Source organism: Oncorhynchus gorbuscha, unplaced genomic scaffold (assembly GCF_021184085.1).
Source record: "Oncorhynchus gorbuscha isolate QuinsamMale2020 ecotype Even-year unplaced genomic scaffold, OgorEven_v1.0 Un_scaffold_2345, whole genome shotgun sequence".
In the NCBI taxonomy this organism is placed as follows: domain Eukaryota; kingdom Metazoa; phylum Chordata; class Actinopteri; order Salmoniformes; family Salmonidae; genus Oncorhynchus; species Oncorhynchus gorbuscha.
The window spans coordinates 1-16,008 of NW_025746888.1; the positions used below are offsets into that span (position 1 = coordinate 1).

Sequence of the window (16,008 nt, forward strand, 5' to 3'; positions counted from 1 at the left end):
CCCTCCTTCCCTTCCCTCTCCCTCCCTCCCTCCCTCCCTCCCTCCCTCCCTCCCTCCCTCCCTCCCTCCCTTCCCTAACTTACATCAGGACTTAACCTACATCAGGACATAACCTACATCAGGACTTAACCTACATCAGGACTTAACCTACATCAGGACATAACTTACATCAGGACTTAACCTACATCAGGACATAACCTACATCAGGACTTAACCTACATCAGGACATAACCTACATCAGGACTTAACCTACATCAGGACATAACCTACATCAGGACTTAACCTACATCAGGACATAACTTACATCAGGACTTAACCTACATCAGGACATAACCTACATCAGGACTTAACCTACATCAGGACTTAACCTACATCAGGACTTAACCTACATCAGGACTTAACCTACATCAGGACTTAACCTACATCAGGGTTCTTCAATAGTGGGCTGCAGGCCAGATTCATCCCAACGGGTGATTTTATTTCGCACTCCAAGTAATTTTTGTTTTTTGTTTTTTTGTTGTTGCACATAAACGACGGTAAAATCACCAGGTTATCAGCTCAGAGGGGTAAAATCACCAGGTTATCAGCTCAGAGGGGTAAAATCACCAGGTTATCAGCTCAGAGGGGTAAAATCACCAGGTTATCAGCTCAGAGGGGTAAAATCACCAGGTTATCAGCTCAGAGGGGTAAAATCACCAGGTTATCAGCAGGTTATCAGCTCAGAGGGGTAAAATCAGGTTATCAGCTCAGAGGGGTAAAATCACCAGGTTATCAGCTCAGAGGGGTAAAATCACCAGGTTATATCAGCTCAGAGGGGTAAAATCACCAGGTTATCAGCTCAGAGGGGTAAAATCAGCTCAGGTTATCAGCTCAGAGGGGTAAAATCACCAGGTTATCAGCTCAGAGGGGTAAAATCACCAGGTTATCAGCTCAGAGGGGTAAAATCACCAGGTTATCAGCTCAGAGGGGTAAAATCACCAGGTTATCAGCTCAGAGGGGTAAGCTCAGAGGGGTAAAATCACCAGGTTATCAGCTCAGAGGGGTAAAATCACCAGGTTATCAGCTCAGAGGGGTAAAATCACCAGGTTATCAGCTCAGAGGGGTAAAATCACCAGGTTATCAGCTCAGAGGGGTAAAATCACCAGGTTATCAGCTCAGAGGGGTAAAATCACCAGGTTATCAGCTCAGAGGGGTAAAATCACCAGGTTATCAGCTCAGAGGGGTAAAAAAATCAGCCAGAGGGGTAAAAGGTTATCAGCTCAGAGGGGTAAAATCACCAGGTTATCAGCTCAGAGGGGTAAAATCACCAGGTTATCAGCTCAGAGGGGTAAAATCACCAGGTTATCAGCTCAGAGGGGTAAAATCACCAGGTTATCAGCTCAGAGGGGTAAAATCACCAGGTTATCAGCTCAGAGGGGTAAAATCACCAGGTTATCAGCTCAGAGGGGTAAAATCACCAGGTTATCAGCTCAGAGGGGTAAAATCACCAGGTTATCAGCTCAGAGGGGTAAAATCACCAGGTTATCAGCTCAGAGGGGTAAAATCACCAGGTTATCAGCTCAGAGGGGTAAAATCACCAGGTTATCAGCTCAGAGGGGTAAAATCACCAGGTTATCAGCTCAGAGGGGTAAAATCACCAGGTTATATCAGCTCAGAGGGGTAAAATCACCAGGTTATCAGCTCAGAGGGGTAAAATCACCAGGTTATATCAGCTCAGAGTGACTGTAATGTAAGAAATCTGTTCCCAAGTGTCCCCACACACACTGTAAATAGAGAGACACGTCACCGTATCTCCATGTCATCAAGGTTTTGAAATGATTCTGTTTTTGTCAAGTGTTGTCTCTGTTTGGGGTTGTTGCGGTCAGTTGGCAGTGGACACGTTATTTATAATTATGCTCCGCCTCCCACGACCATCTGCTGAAGAAAAACAACGAGTCCCGTGTCATGTCATTGGGGAGCACTGACCTACACAGCCAATGCAACTTCCTCATTGTCCCTCAACCAGGCTGTCATGTCATTGACAAGCCATACCAACAGTAACAATAGTAGACGGTGGTAATGTTATCTCAACGTTTAGCCAAAGAAGTGGCTAAGATAGATTTAACCGAGCAAAACCAGCCTGTCTAATGTAAGAGTTGTGACTGAGTTCATTCTCACCTGGGCTGCGTCGTACCCATAGGTTTCTATGGTGGGAGCAAGAGCACAGTGAAAACCCACCCTCACCTATAGAGGGTGCTGTTGTGACTACTGTAGAGACCATTGCAAAACAGTGTTTTTAGTGAGAAATAAAGATATTTCGATATATATATATATATAAAAAAATGATGTATATATTCCTGCCTTTTCTTATTTTTGAAAATGTTGTTGGATGAGGGAGGTCGTCCTCCTCTGTTCCACAGTCCGCCCTTTCTGTTCTTCAGTCAATGCATCTCTTCTCTTGGACAGCCACAATACATTCCTATCTATACATACAGTAGACTACATGTCTACGCTCACCTGACCAAAGATGGGGTAGGTTCTTCTCCTCCTTCACTTCCACAACACGTATAGACCTCTACACACCTGACTATACACCTCTATGTATACACACAGTCTCTATAGACCTCTATAAACCTCTATGTATACACACAGTCTCTATAGACCTCTATACACCTCTATGTATACACACAGTCTCTATAGACCTCTATACACCTCTATGTATACACACAGTCTCTATAGACCTCTATACACCTCTATGTATACACACAGTCTCTATAGACCTCTATACACCTCTATGTATACACACAGTCTCTATAGACCTCTATACACCTCTATGTATACACACAGTCTCTATAGACCTCTATACACCTCTATGTATACACACAGTCTCTATAGACCTCTATACACCTCTATGTATACACACAGTCTCTATAGACCTCTATACACCTCTATGTATACACACAGTCTCTATAGACCTCTATACACCTCTATGTATACACACAGTCTCTATAGACCTCTATACACCTCTATGTATACACACAGTCTCTATAGACCTCTATACACCTCTATGTATACACACAGTCTCTATAGACCTCTATACACCTCTATGTATACACACAGTCTCTATAGACCTCTATACACCTCTATGTATACACACAGTCTCTATAGACCTCTATACACCTCTATGTATACACACAGTCTCTATAGACCTCTACACACAGTCTCTATAGACACCTCTATGTATACACACAGTCTCTATAGACCTCTACACACCTCTATGTATACACACAGTCTCCATAGACCTCTACACACCTGACTATACACCTCTATGTATACACACAGTCTCTATAGACCTCTATACACCTCTATGTATACACACAGTCTCTATAGACCTCTACACACCTCTATGTATACACACAGTCTCTATAGACCTCTATACACCTCTATGTATACACACAGTCTCTATAGACCTCTACACACCTCTATGTATACACACAGTCTCTATAGACCTCTATACACCTCTATGTATACACACAGTCTCTATAGACCTCTATACACCTCTATGTATACACACAGTCTCTATAGACCTCTATACACCTCTATGTATACACACAGTCTCTCTATAGACCTCTACACACTCTATGTATACACACAGTCTCTATAGACCTCTACACACCTCTATGTACACACAGTCACAGTCTCTATATACACACAGTCTCTATACACCTCTACCTCTATGTATACACACAGTCTCTATAGACCTCTATACACCTCTATGTATACACACAGTCTCTATAGACTATACACCTCTATGTATACACACAGTCTCTATAGACTCTATAAACTATGTATACACACAGTCTCTATATACCTCTATACACCTCTATGTATACACACAAGTCTCTATAGACCTCTATACACTCTATGTATACACACAGTCTCTATAGACCTCTATACACCTCTATGTAACACACAGTCTCTATAGACACTAACACCTCTATGTATACACACAGTCCTGAACAATACACCTCTATACTTCTACCTGAACACACAACAGGCCTCTATATACACTTCTAATACACAACAGGTCTCTCTACCAATACACACCTGAACACAACAGGCCTCTATATACACCAATACACTTCTACCTGAACACACAACAGGCCTCTATATACTATACACCAATACACAGGCCTCTACCTGAACTAAACCACAACAGGCCTCTATATACACCAATACACTTCTACCTGAACACCACAACAGGCCTCTATATACACCAATACACTTCTACCTGAACACCACAACAGGCCTCTATATACACCAATACACTTCTACCTGAACACCACAACAGGCCTCTATATACACCAATACACTTCTACCTGAACACCACAACAGGCCTCTATATACACCAATACACTTCTACCTGAACACCACAACAGGCCTCTATATACACCAATACACTTCTACCTAAACACCACAACAGGCCTCTATATACACCAATACACTTCTACCTGAACACCACAACAGGCCTCTATATACACCAATACACTTCTACCTGAACAACACAACAGGCCTCTATACACCCAATACACTTCTACCCTATAAACACCACAACAGGCCTCTATATACACCAATACACTTCTACCTGAACCCACAACACTCCCTCTATAGACCCAATCCACTTCTCCTGAACACACAGTCCCCCACTCCCTCCTATGTATACCCCCTCCCACTCCCTCCACCTCCATGCCCCCCCATTCCCTCCTACATGCCCCCACCCTCCCACCCTCCTAAACATGCCAACACTCCCTCCTATATGACCCCTCCACACCTCTCCTACATGCCCCCCCCACTCCCTCTATAGACCCTATACACTCCTACATGCCCCCCTCACACTCCCTCCTACATGCCCCCCCCACTCCCACACCTGCCCCCCCACTCCCTCCTACATGCCCCCACACTCCCTCCTATAGACTCCTCCAATACACTTCTCCTACAACTCCCTATAGACTCTATACCTCCTTCATGCCCCCACACTCCCTCCTACATGCCCCCCACTATGTATACCTCCCTCCTATGCCCCCCTATACACTCCTCATACACCCTGAACTCCCACAACATGCCTCTATATCCCTCCAATACACTTCTCCCTGAACCCCACAACAGGCCTCTATATACACCAATACACTTCTACCTGAACACCACAACGGGCCTCTTATACACCAATACACTTCTACCTGAACAACACAACAGGCCTCTATATACACCAATACACTTCTCCTCTATATACACCAATCACCCTCTATGCCCCCCTCCACTCCCTCCCTGAACATCCAACATGCCCCCCCCACTCCCTCCTTCATGCCCCCCCACTCCCTCCTCATGCCCCCCACTCCCTCCACATGCCCACTGCCCTCCATGACCTGTAAAACTTTTTTATTTTTGTTCTTCCACATCCTTACGGGCCTCCTGACCCTTTATCAGCTGATCATGGACTGGCTTCCTGTCGTTGAGTTCCTTGTTTATTTATTCGTTGTTTGTTTATTGTAATTGAGCTTGACAGTGTGCACGTCGTGAATGTTCCTCAGCGATCAACTATTTTGTCATGTGGTTCTGTTAAGATGTCAGTTCTATTTGTGCAACACCCCCCTGTGCTTACCCTCCCTCAGCCCCATCCCAACACCCCCCTGTGCTTACCCACCCTCAGGCCCATCCCAATACACACCCCTCTGCTTACCCTCCCTCAGCCCCATCCCAACACCCCCTCTGCTTACCCTCCCTCAGCCCCATCCCAAAACCCCCCTCTGTTACCCTCCCTCAGCCCCACTCCCTGTTTTACAGTCATGAGGTTATTGGAAGTGTTCCTATAGTATATCTATGTATCTATATGTATATTCTGAACTTTCCCTTCCTTTCTTTGATGCTGTATTCTCTGCTGTTTGCATGGTAGTGTACAGCAGGAATGGTCAACTCAGGGTTGGGCTCCATTCCATTTAAACTACAGTCCATTCAGGAAGTACCCTGAAATTCCAATTCCAATCATCTTCAATGCTTTTCAACTATGAATATGCATGAATGCATGAAACCTTCGTCTTTCTTTGTTTACAGATATCTCTCTCTCTCTCTCTCTCTCTCTCTCTCTCTCTCTCTCTCTCTCTCTCTCTCTCTCTCTCTCTCTCTCTCTCTCTCTCTCTCTCTCTCTCTCTCTCTCTCTCTCTCTCTCTCTCTCTCTCTCTCTCTCTCTCTCTCTCTCTCTCTCTCTCTGTCTCTGTCTCTGTCTCTGTCTCTGTCTCTGTCTCTCTTTCTCTCTCTCTCTCTTTCTCTCTTTCTCTCTTTCTCTCTTTTCTCTTTCTCTCTCTAGTTGAACAATCATTTGCTTCGGTGAGAAGAGGAAGAAGAACGAGGTTAAAATGTCTCTGAACGTTCCGGGCCTGATCGTCATGGCGATCTTCTACTTGCTGATCCTAGGCACGGGGATCTGGGCCTCAATGCGCTCCAAGAAGGTGGAGAGGAAGTGTACAGGGTCGGACGGGATGGAGATCACGCTGCTCGCCGGACGCAACATCAACCTGCTGGTGGGGATCTTCACTCTGACTGGTAAGCAGCCAATCAGATTGGGGCTTGTAGAGACCATGCCCAAACAGAGTGGGGTTTACTGTTACCGTAAACCTGACAAGTATCTTCAATATACTGGTCGGAATCATCACACTGATTGGTGGGATGGGGGGAAAGAGGAAGGGAAAGAGGGGGGAGGGAAGGAGGGAGGGAGGGAGGGAGAGAGGGAGGGAAAGAGGGAAAGAGGGAGGGAGGGAAAGAGGGAAGGAGGGAAGGAGAGAGGGAGGGAAAGAGGGAGGGAAAGAGGGAATTAGGGAGGGAAGGAGGGAAAGAGAGAGGGAGGGAAAGTGGAAGGGAAAGAGGGAGGGAAGGAGGGAAGGAGAGAGGGAGGGAGGGAAAGAGGGAGGGACAGAGGGAAAGAGGGAGGGAGGGAAGGAGGGAAGGAGAGAGGGAGGGAGGGAGGGAAAGAGGGAGGAACAGAGGGAAAGAGGGAGGGAGGGAAGGAGGGAAGGAGAGAGGGAGGGAAAGAGAGAGGTAGGGAAGGAAGGAGAGAGGGAGGGAAAGAGGGAGGGAGGGAAGGAGAGAGGGAGGGAAAGAGGGAAAGAGGGAGGGAGGGAAGGTTAGAGGGAGGGAAAGAGGGAGGGAAAGAAGGAGAGAGGGAGGGAAAGAGGGAAAAGGGAGGGAGGGAGGGGGAGAGGGAGGGGGAGAGAGGGAGGGAAGGAGGAGGGAGGGAGGGAGGGAGGGAGGGAAAGGGGGAAAGAGGGAGGGAAGGAGAGAGGGAGGGAAGGAGGGAGGGAGGGAATGAGAGAGGGAGGGAAGGAGGGAGGGAAGGAGAGAGGGAGGGAAGGAAGGAGAGAGGGAGGGAAAGAGATTGCAGCATAGAAATAGATAAGACATGAAGGATCAGTTTATTCTGAGAGCTTTTACACAAATATCAACAACTGCATATCTGTTTACGAGCACTGGGGGAAGTGTTGAATATCAGATGTCTTTCGACTGCAGGCCTACTGGACGCCACTAAACATCTGTTAACTTGTCACTGACAGCTTGTTGGTAGTTAGTTGAGCGTCTACAGTGGGACTCTCAGAAGTAGGTGTTACTGCATTGGTATGTATTGGCCCATGTTTATGTGTGTTTTTCTCTCCTCTCTCCCACTCTCTCTCCCTCTCTCCCACTCTCTCTCCCTCTCTCCCACTCTCTCTCCTCTCTCCCACTCTCTCTCCCTCTCTCCCTCTCTCCCACTCTCTCTCCCTCTCTCCCACTCTCTCTCCCTCTCTCCCACTCTCTCTCCCACCTCCCTCTCCCTCCCTCCCTCCCTCCCTCCCTCCCTCCCTCCCTCCCTCCCTCCCTCCCTCCCTCCCTCCCTCCCTCCCTCCCTCCCTCCCTCCCTCTCCTCCCTACAGCTACGTGGGTTGGAGGAGGGTTTATCCTGGGTATAGCGGAGGCTGTCTACAACCCTACCCTGGGTCTGGTCTGGGCTCTGATGCCAGTCCCCTACGTACTCACCTTCTTCCTGGGTGAGTCATATGACCTCTAACCTCTAACCCCACGGTCTGATCCTGGTACTAATAGCTGATGTGAGCTGTATATACGGAAGAGGGGCCCAATTTTAGACGTATCTTCACCTCATCCACTCTAGCACTAACCCTTATGTGACCCAGTAACACAGTTCTAAACACACCTGTGTGCTATGAGGTCATCTGGAAACGTGCTCAGCAGAAACAGGATACACGTTATGAAACAGTAGAGTGAGGTACTAAACGTGCTCAGCAGAAACAGGATACGCGTAATGGAACAGTAGAGTGAGGTACTAAACGTGCTCAGCAGAAACAGGATACGTGTTATGAAACAGTAGAGTGAGGTACTAAACGTGCTCAGCAGAAACAGGATACACGTTATGAAACAGTAGAGTGAGGTACTAAAGCTAAGAAATGTTCTCTGCCCTTATCGACTGTGGCACAGATAGGGCTCTGGTCTAAAGTAGTGCACTATAATAGGGAATAGGGCTCTGGTCTATAGTAGTGCACTATATAGGGAATAGGGCTCTGGTCTATAGTAGTGCACTATAATAGGGAATAGGGCTCTGGTCTATAGTAGTGCACTATATAGGGAACAGGGCTCTGGTCTAAAGTAGTGCACTATATAGGGAATAGGGCTCTGGTCTAAAGTAGTGCACTATAATAGGGAACAGGGCTCTGGTCTAAAGTAGTGCACTATAATAGGGAATAGGGCTCTGGTCTAAAGTAGGGCACTATATAGGGAACAGGGCTCTGGTCTAAAGTAGTGCACTATATACGGAATAGGGCTCTGGTCTAAAGTAGTGCACTATAATAGGGAATAGGGCTCTGGTCTAAAGTAGGGCACTATATAGGGAACAGGGCTCTGGTCTAAAGTAGTGCACTATATACGGAATAGGGCTCTGGTCTAAAGTAGTGCACTATATAGGGAATAGGGCTCTGGTCTAAAGTAGTGCACTATAATAGGGAATAGGGCTCTGGTCTAAAGTAGTGCACTATATAGGGAATAGGGCTCTGGTCTAAAGTAGTGCACTATATAGGGAATAGGGCTCTGGTCTAAAGTAGTGCACTATATAGGGAATAGGGCTCTGGTCTAAAGTAGTGCACTATATAGGGAATAGGGCTCTGGTCTAAAGTAGTGCACTATATAGGGAATAGGGCTCTGGTCTAAAGTAGTGCACTACTATACGGAATAGGGCTCTGGTCTATATACGGAAAGGGCTCTGGTCTAAAGTGCACTATATAGGGAACAAGGCTCTGGTCTAAAGCAGTGCACTATATAGGGAATAGGGCTCTGGTCTAAAGTAGTGCACTATATAGGGAATAGGGCTCTGGTCTAAAGTAGTGCGCTATATATGGAATAGGGCTCTGTTCTAAAGTAGTGCACTATATAGGGAATAGGGCTCTGGTCACTAGTAGTTCACTATATAGAGAATAGGGCTCTGGTCTAAAGTAGTGCACTATATAGGGAACAGGGCTCTGGTCTAAAGTAGTGCACTATATAGGGAATAGGGCTCTGGTCTAAAGTAGTGCACTATATAGGGAATAAGGCTCTGGTCTAAAGTATGGGCCCTGTTCAAACTACACCCTACTCCCCTATGGGCCCTGGTCAAACTACACCCTACTCCCCTATGGGCCATGGTCAAACTACACCCTACTCCCCTATGGGCCCTGTTCAAACTGCACCCTACTCCCAACTGGGCCCTGTTCAAACTACACCCTACTCCCCTCTGGGCCCTGTTCAAACTGCACCCTACTCCCAACTGGGCCCTGTTCAAACTACACCCTACTCCCCTCTGGGCCCTGGTCAAACTACACCCTACTCCCCTATGGGCCCTGTTCAAACTACACCCTACTCCCCTATGGGCCCTGGTCAAACTACACCCTACTCCCCTCTGGGCCCTGGTCAAACTACACCCTACTCCCCTATGGGCCCTGGTCAAACTACACTCTACTCCCCTATGGGACCTGGTCAAACTACACCCTAATCCCCTTTGGGCCCTGGTTAAACTACACCCTACTCCCCTATGGGCCCTGGTCAAACTACACCCTACTCCCCTCTGGGCCCTGTTCAAACTACACCCTTCTCCCCTCTGGGCCCTGTTCAAACTACACCCTACTCCCCTCTGGGCCATGTTCAAACTACACCCTACTCCCCTCTGGGCCCTGGTTAAACTACACCCTACTCCCCTATGGGCCCTGGTCAAACTAAACCCTACTCCCCTATGGGCCCTGTTCAAACTACACCCTACTCCCCTATGGGCCCTGTTCAAACTACACCCTACTCCCCTATTGGCCCTGGTCTAACTACACCCTACTCCCCTATGGGCCCTGGTCAAACTACACCCTACTCCCCTATGGGCCCTGGTCAAACTACACCCTACTCCCCTATTGGCCCTGGTCAAACTACACCCTACTCCCCTATGGGCCCTGGTCAAACTACACCCTACTCCCCTATGGGCCCTGGTCAAACTACACCCTACTCCCCTATGGGCCCTGTTCAAACTACACCCTACTCCCCTATGGGCCCTGGTCAAACTACACCCTACTCCCCTATGGGCCCTGGTCAAACTACACCCTTCTCCCCTCTGGGCCCTGTTCAAACTACACCCTACTCCCCTATGGGCCATGTTCAAACTACACTCTGCTCTCCTCTGGGCCCTGGTCAAACTACACCCTACTCCCCTATGGGCCCTGTTCAAACTACACCCTATTCCCCTATGGGCCCTGGTCAAACTACACCCTACTCCCCTACGGGCCTGTTCAAACTACACCCTATTCCCCTATGGGCCATGTTCAAACTACACCCTACTCCCCTATGGGCCCTGTTCAAACTACACCCTACTCCCCTATGGGCCCTGTTCAAACTACACCCTACTCCCCTATGGGCCATGTTCAAACTACACCCTACTCCCCTATGGGCCCTGTTCAAACTACACCCTACTCCCCTATGGGCCCTGGTCAAACTACACCCTATTCCCCTATGGGCACTGGTCAAACTACACCCTACTCCCATATGGGCCCTGGTCAAACTACACCAAATCAAATCAAATCAAATGTATTTATATAGCCCTTCGTACATCAGCTGATATCTCAAAGTGCTGTACAGAAACGCAGCCTAAAACCCCAAACAGCAAGCAATGCAGGTGTAGAAGCACGGTGGCTAGGAAAAACTCCCTAGAAAGGCCAAAACCTAGGAAGAAACCTAGAGAGGAACCAGGCTATGTGGGGTGGCCAGTCCTCTTCTGGCTGTGCCGGGTGGAGATTATAACAGAACATGGCCAAGATGTTCAAATGTTCATAAATGACCAGCATGGTCGAATAATAACAAGGCAGAACAGTTGAAACTGGAGCAGCAGCACAGTCAGGTGGACTGGGGACAGCAAGGAGTCATCATGTCAGGTAGTCCTGGGGCACGGTCCTAGGGCTCAGGTCCTCCGAGAGAGAGAAAGAAAGAAGGAGAGAATTAGAGAACGCACACTTAGATTCACACAGGACACCGAATAGGACAGGAGAAGTACTCCAGATATAACAAACTGACCCTAGCACCCTGACACAAACTACTGCAGCATAAATACTGGAGGCTGAGACAGGAGGAGTCAGGAGACACTGTGGCCCCATCCGAGGACACCCCCGGACAGGGCCAAACAGGAAGGATATAACCCCACCCACTTTGCCAAAGCACAGCCCCCACACCACTAGAGGGATATCTTCAACCACCAACTTACCATCCTGAGACAAGGCTGAGTATAGCCCACAAAGATCTCCACCACGGCACAACCCAAGGGGGGGTGCCAACCCAGACAGGATGACCACAACAGTGAATCAACCCACTCAGGTGACGCACCCCCTGCAGGGACGGCATGAGAGAGCCCCAGTAAGACAGTGACTCAGCCCCTGTAATAGGGTTAGAGGCAGAGAATCCCAGTGGAAAGAGGGGAACCGGCCAGGCAGAGACAGCAAGGGCGGTTCGTTGCTCCAGAGCCTTTCCGTTCACCTTCCCACTCCTGGGCCAGACTACACTCAATCATATGACCCACTGAAGAGATGAGTCTTCAGTAAAGACTTAAAGGTTGAGACCAAGTTTGCGTCTCTGACATGGGTAGGCAGACCGTTCCATAAAAATGGAGCTCTATAGGAGAAAGCCCTGCCTCCAGCTGTTTGCTTAGAAATTCTAGGGACAATTAGGAGGCCTGTGTCTTGTGACCGTAGCATACGTGTAGGTATGTACGGCAGGACCAAATCAGAGAGATAGGTAGGAGCAAGCCCATGTAATGCTTTGTAGGTTAGCAGTAAAACCTTGAAATCAGCCCTTCCTTTGACAGGAAGCCAGTGTAGAGAGGCTAGCACTGGAGTAATATGATCAAATTTTTGGGTTCTAGTCAGGATTCTAGCAGCCGTATTTAGCACTAACTGAAGTTTATTTAGTGCTTTATCCGGGTAGCCGGAAAGTAGAGCATTGCAGTAGTCTAACCTAGAAGTGACAAAAGCATGGATTAATTTTTCTGCTTTATTTTTGGACAGAAAGTTTCTGATTTTTGCAATATTACGTAGATGGAAAAAAGCTGTCCTCGAAATGGTCTTGATATGTTCTTCAAAAGAGAGATCAGGGTCCAGAGTAACGCCGAGGTCCTTCACAGTTTTATTTGAGACGACTGTACAACCATTAAGATTAATTGTCAGATTCAACAGAAGATCTCTTTGTTTCTCGGGACCTAGAACAAGCATCTCTGTTTTTTCCGAGTTTAATAGTAGAAAGTTTGCAGCCATCCACTTCCTTATGTCTGAAACACATGCTTCTAGAGAGGGCAATTTTGGGGCTTCACCATGTTTCATTGAAATGTACAGCTGTGTGTCATCCGCATAGCAATGAAAGTTAACATTATGTTTTCGAATAACATCCCCAAGAGGTAAAATGTATAGTGAAAACAATAGTGGTCCTAAAATGGAACCTTGAGGAACACCAACATTTACAGTTGATTTGTCAGAGGACAAACCATTCACAGAGACAAACTGATATCTTTCCGACAGATAAGATCTAAACCAGGCCAGAACATGTCCGTGTAGACCAATTTGGGTTTCCAATCTCTCCAAAAGAATGTGGTGATCGATGGTATCAAAAGCAGCACTAAGCACGCATACACCCTACTCCCCTATGGGCCCTGGTCAAACTACACCCTACTCCCCTCTGGGCCCTGGTCAAACTACACCCTACTCCCCTCTGGGCCCTGGTCAAACTACACCCTACTCCCCTCTGGGCCCTGGTCAAACTACACCCTACTCCCCTCTGGGCCCTGGTCAAACTACACCCTACTCCCCTATGGGCCCTGGTCAAACTACACCCTACTCCCCTCTGGGCCCTGGTCAAACTACACCCTACTCCCCTATGGGCCCTGGTCAAACTACACCCTACTCCCCTATGGGCCCTGGTCAAACTACACCCTACTCCCCTATGGGCCCTGGTCAAACTACACCCTACTCCCCTCTGGGCCCTGGTCAAACTACAGGGAATAGGGTGCCATTTGGAACGTGACTGGATCGCTGGAGCAGAATGCTCCCAACGCACGCGCACACGCACACGCACACGCACGCACACGCACACACATACATGCACACGCACGCACACGCACACACATACATGCACACGCACGCACACGCACACGCACACGCACGCACACGCACACACATACATGCACACTCACGCACACGCACACACATACATGCACACGCACGCACACGCACACGCACACGCACACGCACACGCACATGCACACATTGGTGCTGTTTGGATCCATTGTTTATCCACTCCGCTGGCAATAACAGAACAGAAACAGGTGTTGTGTTATCAGAGGTCACACCTGTTTGTTTTATGTTTTATTATCCCGCCTCTCTCTCCCCCTCCATCCCCCTCTTCCTCTCTCTCCCCCCTCCATCCCCCTCTTCCTCTCTCTCCCCCTCCATCCCCCTCTTCCTCTCTCTCCCCCTCCATCCCCCTCTTCCTCTCTCTCCCCTCCATCCCCCTCTTCCTCTCTCTCTCATCCCCTCTTCCTCTCTCTCTCCCCCCTCTTCCTCTCTCTCCCCCTCTTCTTCTCGCTCCCCCTCCATCCCTCGCTCTATCCCCCTCTCTCTTCCCCCTCCATCCCCCTCTTCCTCTCTCTCCCATTCTTCCTCTCTCTCTCTCTCTCTCTCTCCTCCCTCCATACCCCTCTTCCTCTCTCTCCCCCCTCTTCCTCTCTCTCCTCTCTCTCTCCCTCTCCACCCTCTCTTCTCCCCCTCCACCCCCTCCGCTCTCTTCCCCCTCCATCCCCCTCCTCTCTCTCTCCCCTCCATGCCCCTCCTCCTCTCTCTCCCCTCCTCCTCTCTCTCCCCCATCCCCATACTCCTCTCTCTCACCCTCTATCCCCCTCCTCCTCTCTATCCCCCCCTCCTCTCCTCTCTATCCCCCCTCCCCCCCCCTCCATCCCCATCCCCCTCCTCCTCCCCCTCTCCCCCTTCTCCTCCTCCTCTCCCCCTCCTCCTCCTCCTCTCTCTCTCCCCGCCCTCTATCTCCCTCCTCCTCTCTCTCCCCCTCTCTATCACCCTCCTCCTCTCTCTCCCCCTCCATCCCCATACTCCTCCCCATCCCCCCCCTCCCCCTCCTCTCTCCCCCTCCATCCCCCTCTCCTCCTCTCTCTCCCACCATCCCTCTCTATCCCCCTGCTCCTCTCTCTCCACCCTCCGTCCCTACACTCCTCTCCCCCTCCCCCCCTCTATCCCCCTCCCCCTCCTCTCTCTCCCCCCCATACTCCTCTCCCCCCCAACCCCATCCCCCTCCTCCTCTCCCTCCCTCCTCCTCTCTCTCCCCCTCCATCCCCCTCTCCTCCTCTCTCTCCCCCTCCATCCCCCTCCTCCTCCTCTCTCTCCCCCTCCATCCCCCTCCTCTCTCTCCCCCTCCCCCTCCATCCCCCTTCTCCCTCCCCCTCCATCCCCCTCTCCTCCTCTCTCTCACCCCTCCATCCCCTTCTCCTCCTCTCCCCCCATCCCCCCCTCCATCCACCTCCTCTCTCTCCCCCTCCATCCCCCCCCTCCTCCCTCCCCCCTCCATCCCCCTCTCCTCCCTCTCTCTCCCCCTCCATCCCCCTCCCCCCCCCCATCTCTCCTCCTCTCTCTCCCCCTCCATCCCCCTCCATCTCTCTCCCCCTCCATCCCCCTCCTCCTCTCTCCCCCCCCTCCATCCCCCTCTCCTCCTCTCTCTCCCCCTCCATCCCCCTCCATCTCTCTCCCCCTCCATCCCCCTCCTCTCTCTCCCCCTCCATCCATCCCTCTCCCCCTCCATCCCCCTCCATCCCCTCCTCTCTCTCACCCCCCTCCATCCTCCCCCTCCTCTCCCCCTCCCCCCCCCTCTCTCTCCCCCTCCATCCCCCTCCTCTCTCTCCCCCTCCATCCCCCTCCTCTCTCTCCCCCTCCATCCCCCTCCTCCTCTCTCCCCCTCCATCCCCCCCTCTCTATCCCCCTCTACCCCCTCCTCTCTCTCCCCCTCATCCCCCCCTCTCTCTCTCCCCTCCATCCCCCTCCTCCTCCTCCCCTCCATCCCCCTCTCCTCTCTCCCCCTCCATCCCCCTCCTCTCTCTCCCCCTCCATCCCCTCCTCTCTCTCCCCCTCCAACCTCCTCTCCTCCTCTCTCCCCCCCTCCTCTCTCTCCCCCTCCATCCCCCTCCTCCCCCTCCCCTCCATCTCCCTCCTCTCTCTCCCCCTCCATCCCCCTCCTCCTCCCTCCCCCTCCATCCCCCCCTCCCCCCCTCCTCTCTCTCCCCCTCCATCCAACCTCCTCCTCTCTCCACCCTCCATCCCCCCCTCCTCTCTCTCCCCCTCCATCCCCCTCCTCTCTCTCCCCCTCCATCCTCCTCTCCTCCTCTCTCCCCCCTCCTCTCTCTCCCCCCTCCATCCCCCTCCTCCCCCTCCCCTCCATCCCCCTCCT

At 50.4% G+C, this 16,008-nt stretch overlaps 1 protein-coding gene across 1 annotated transcript in view; it reads left to right on the forward strand.

Annotated features, from left to right (window-relative positions):
* The first annotated feature begins 6,330 nt into the window (after positions 1–6,330).
* Positions 6,331–16,008, forward strand: part of LOC124025687 (high affinity choline transporter 1-like) — a 28,960-nt gene continuing 19,282 nt past the window's right edge. The window contains exons 1-2 of the mRNA XM_046339029.1: positions 6,331–6,576; positions 7,938–8,051. Of these exons, the coding sequence (XP_046194985.1) occupies positions 6,390–6,576; positions 7,938–8,051 (301 nt within the window). The 5' untranslated portion in view covers positions 6,331–6,389. The remainder of the gene's footprint in view (positions 6,577–7,937; positions 8,052–16,008) is intronic.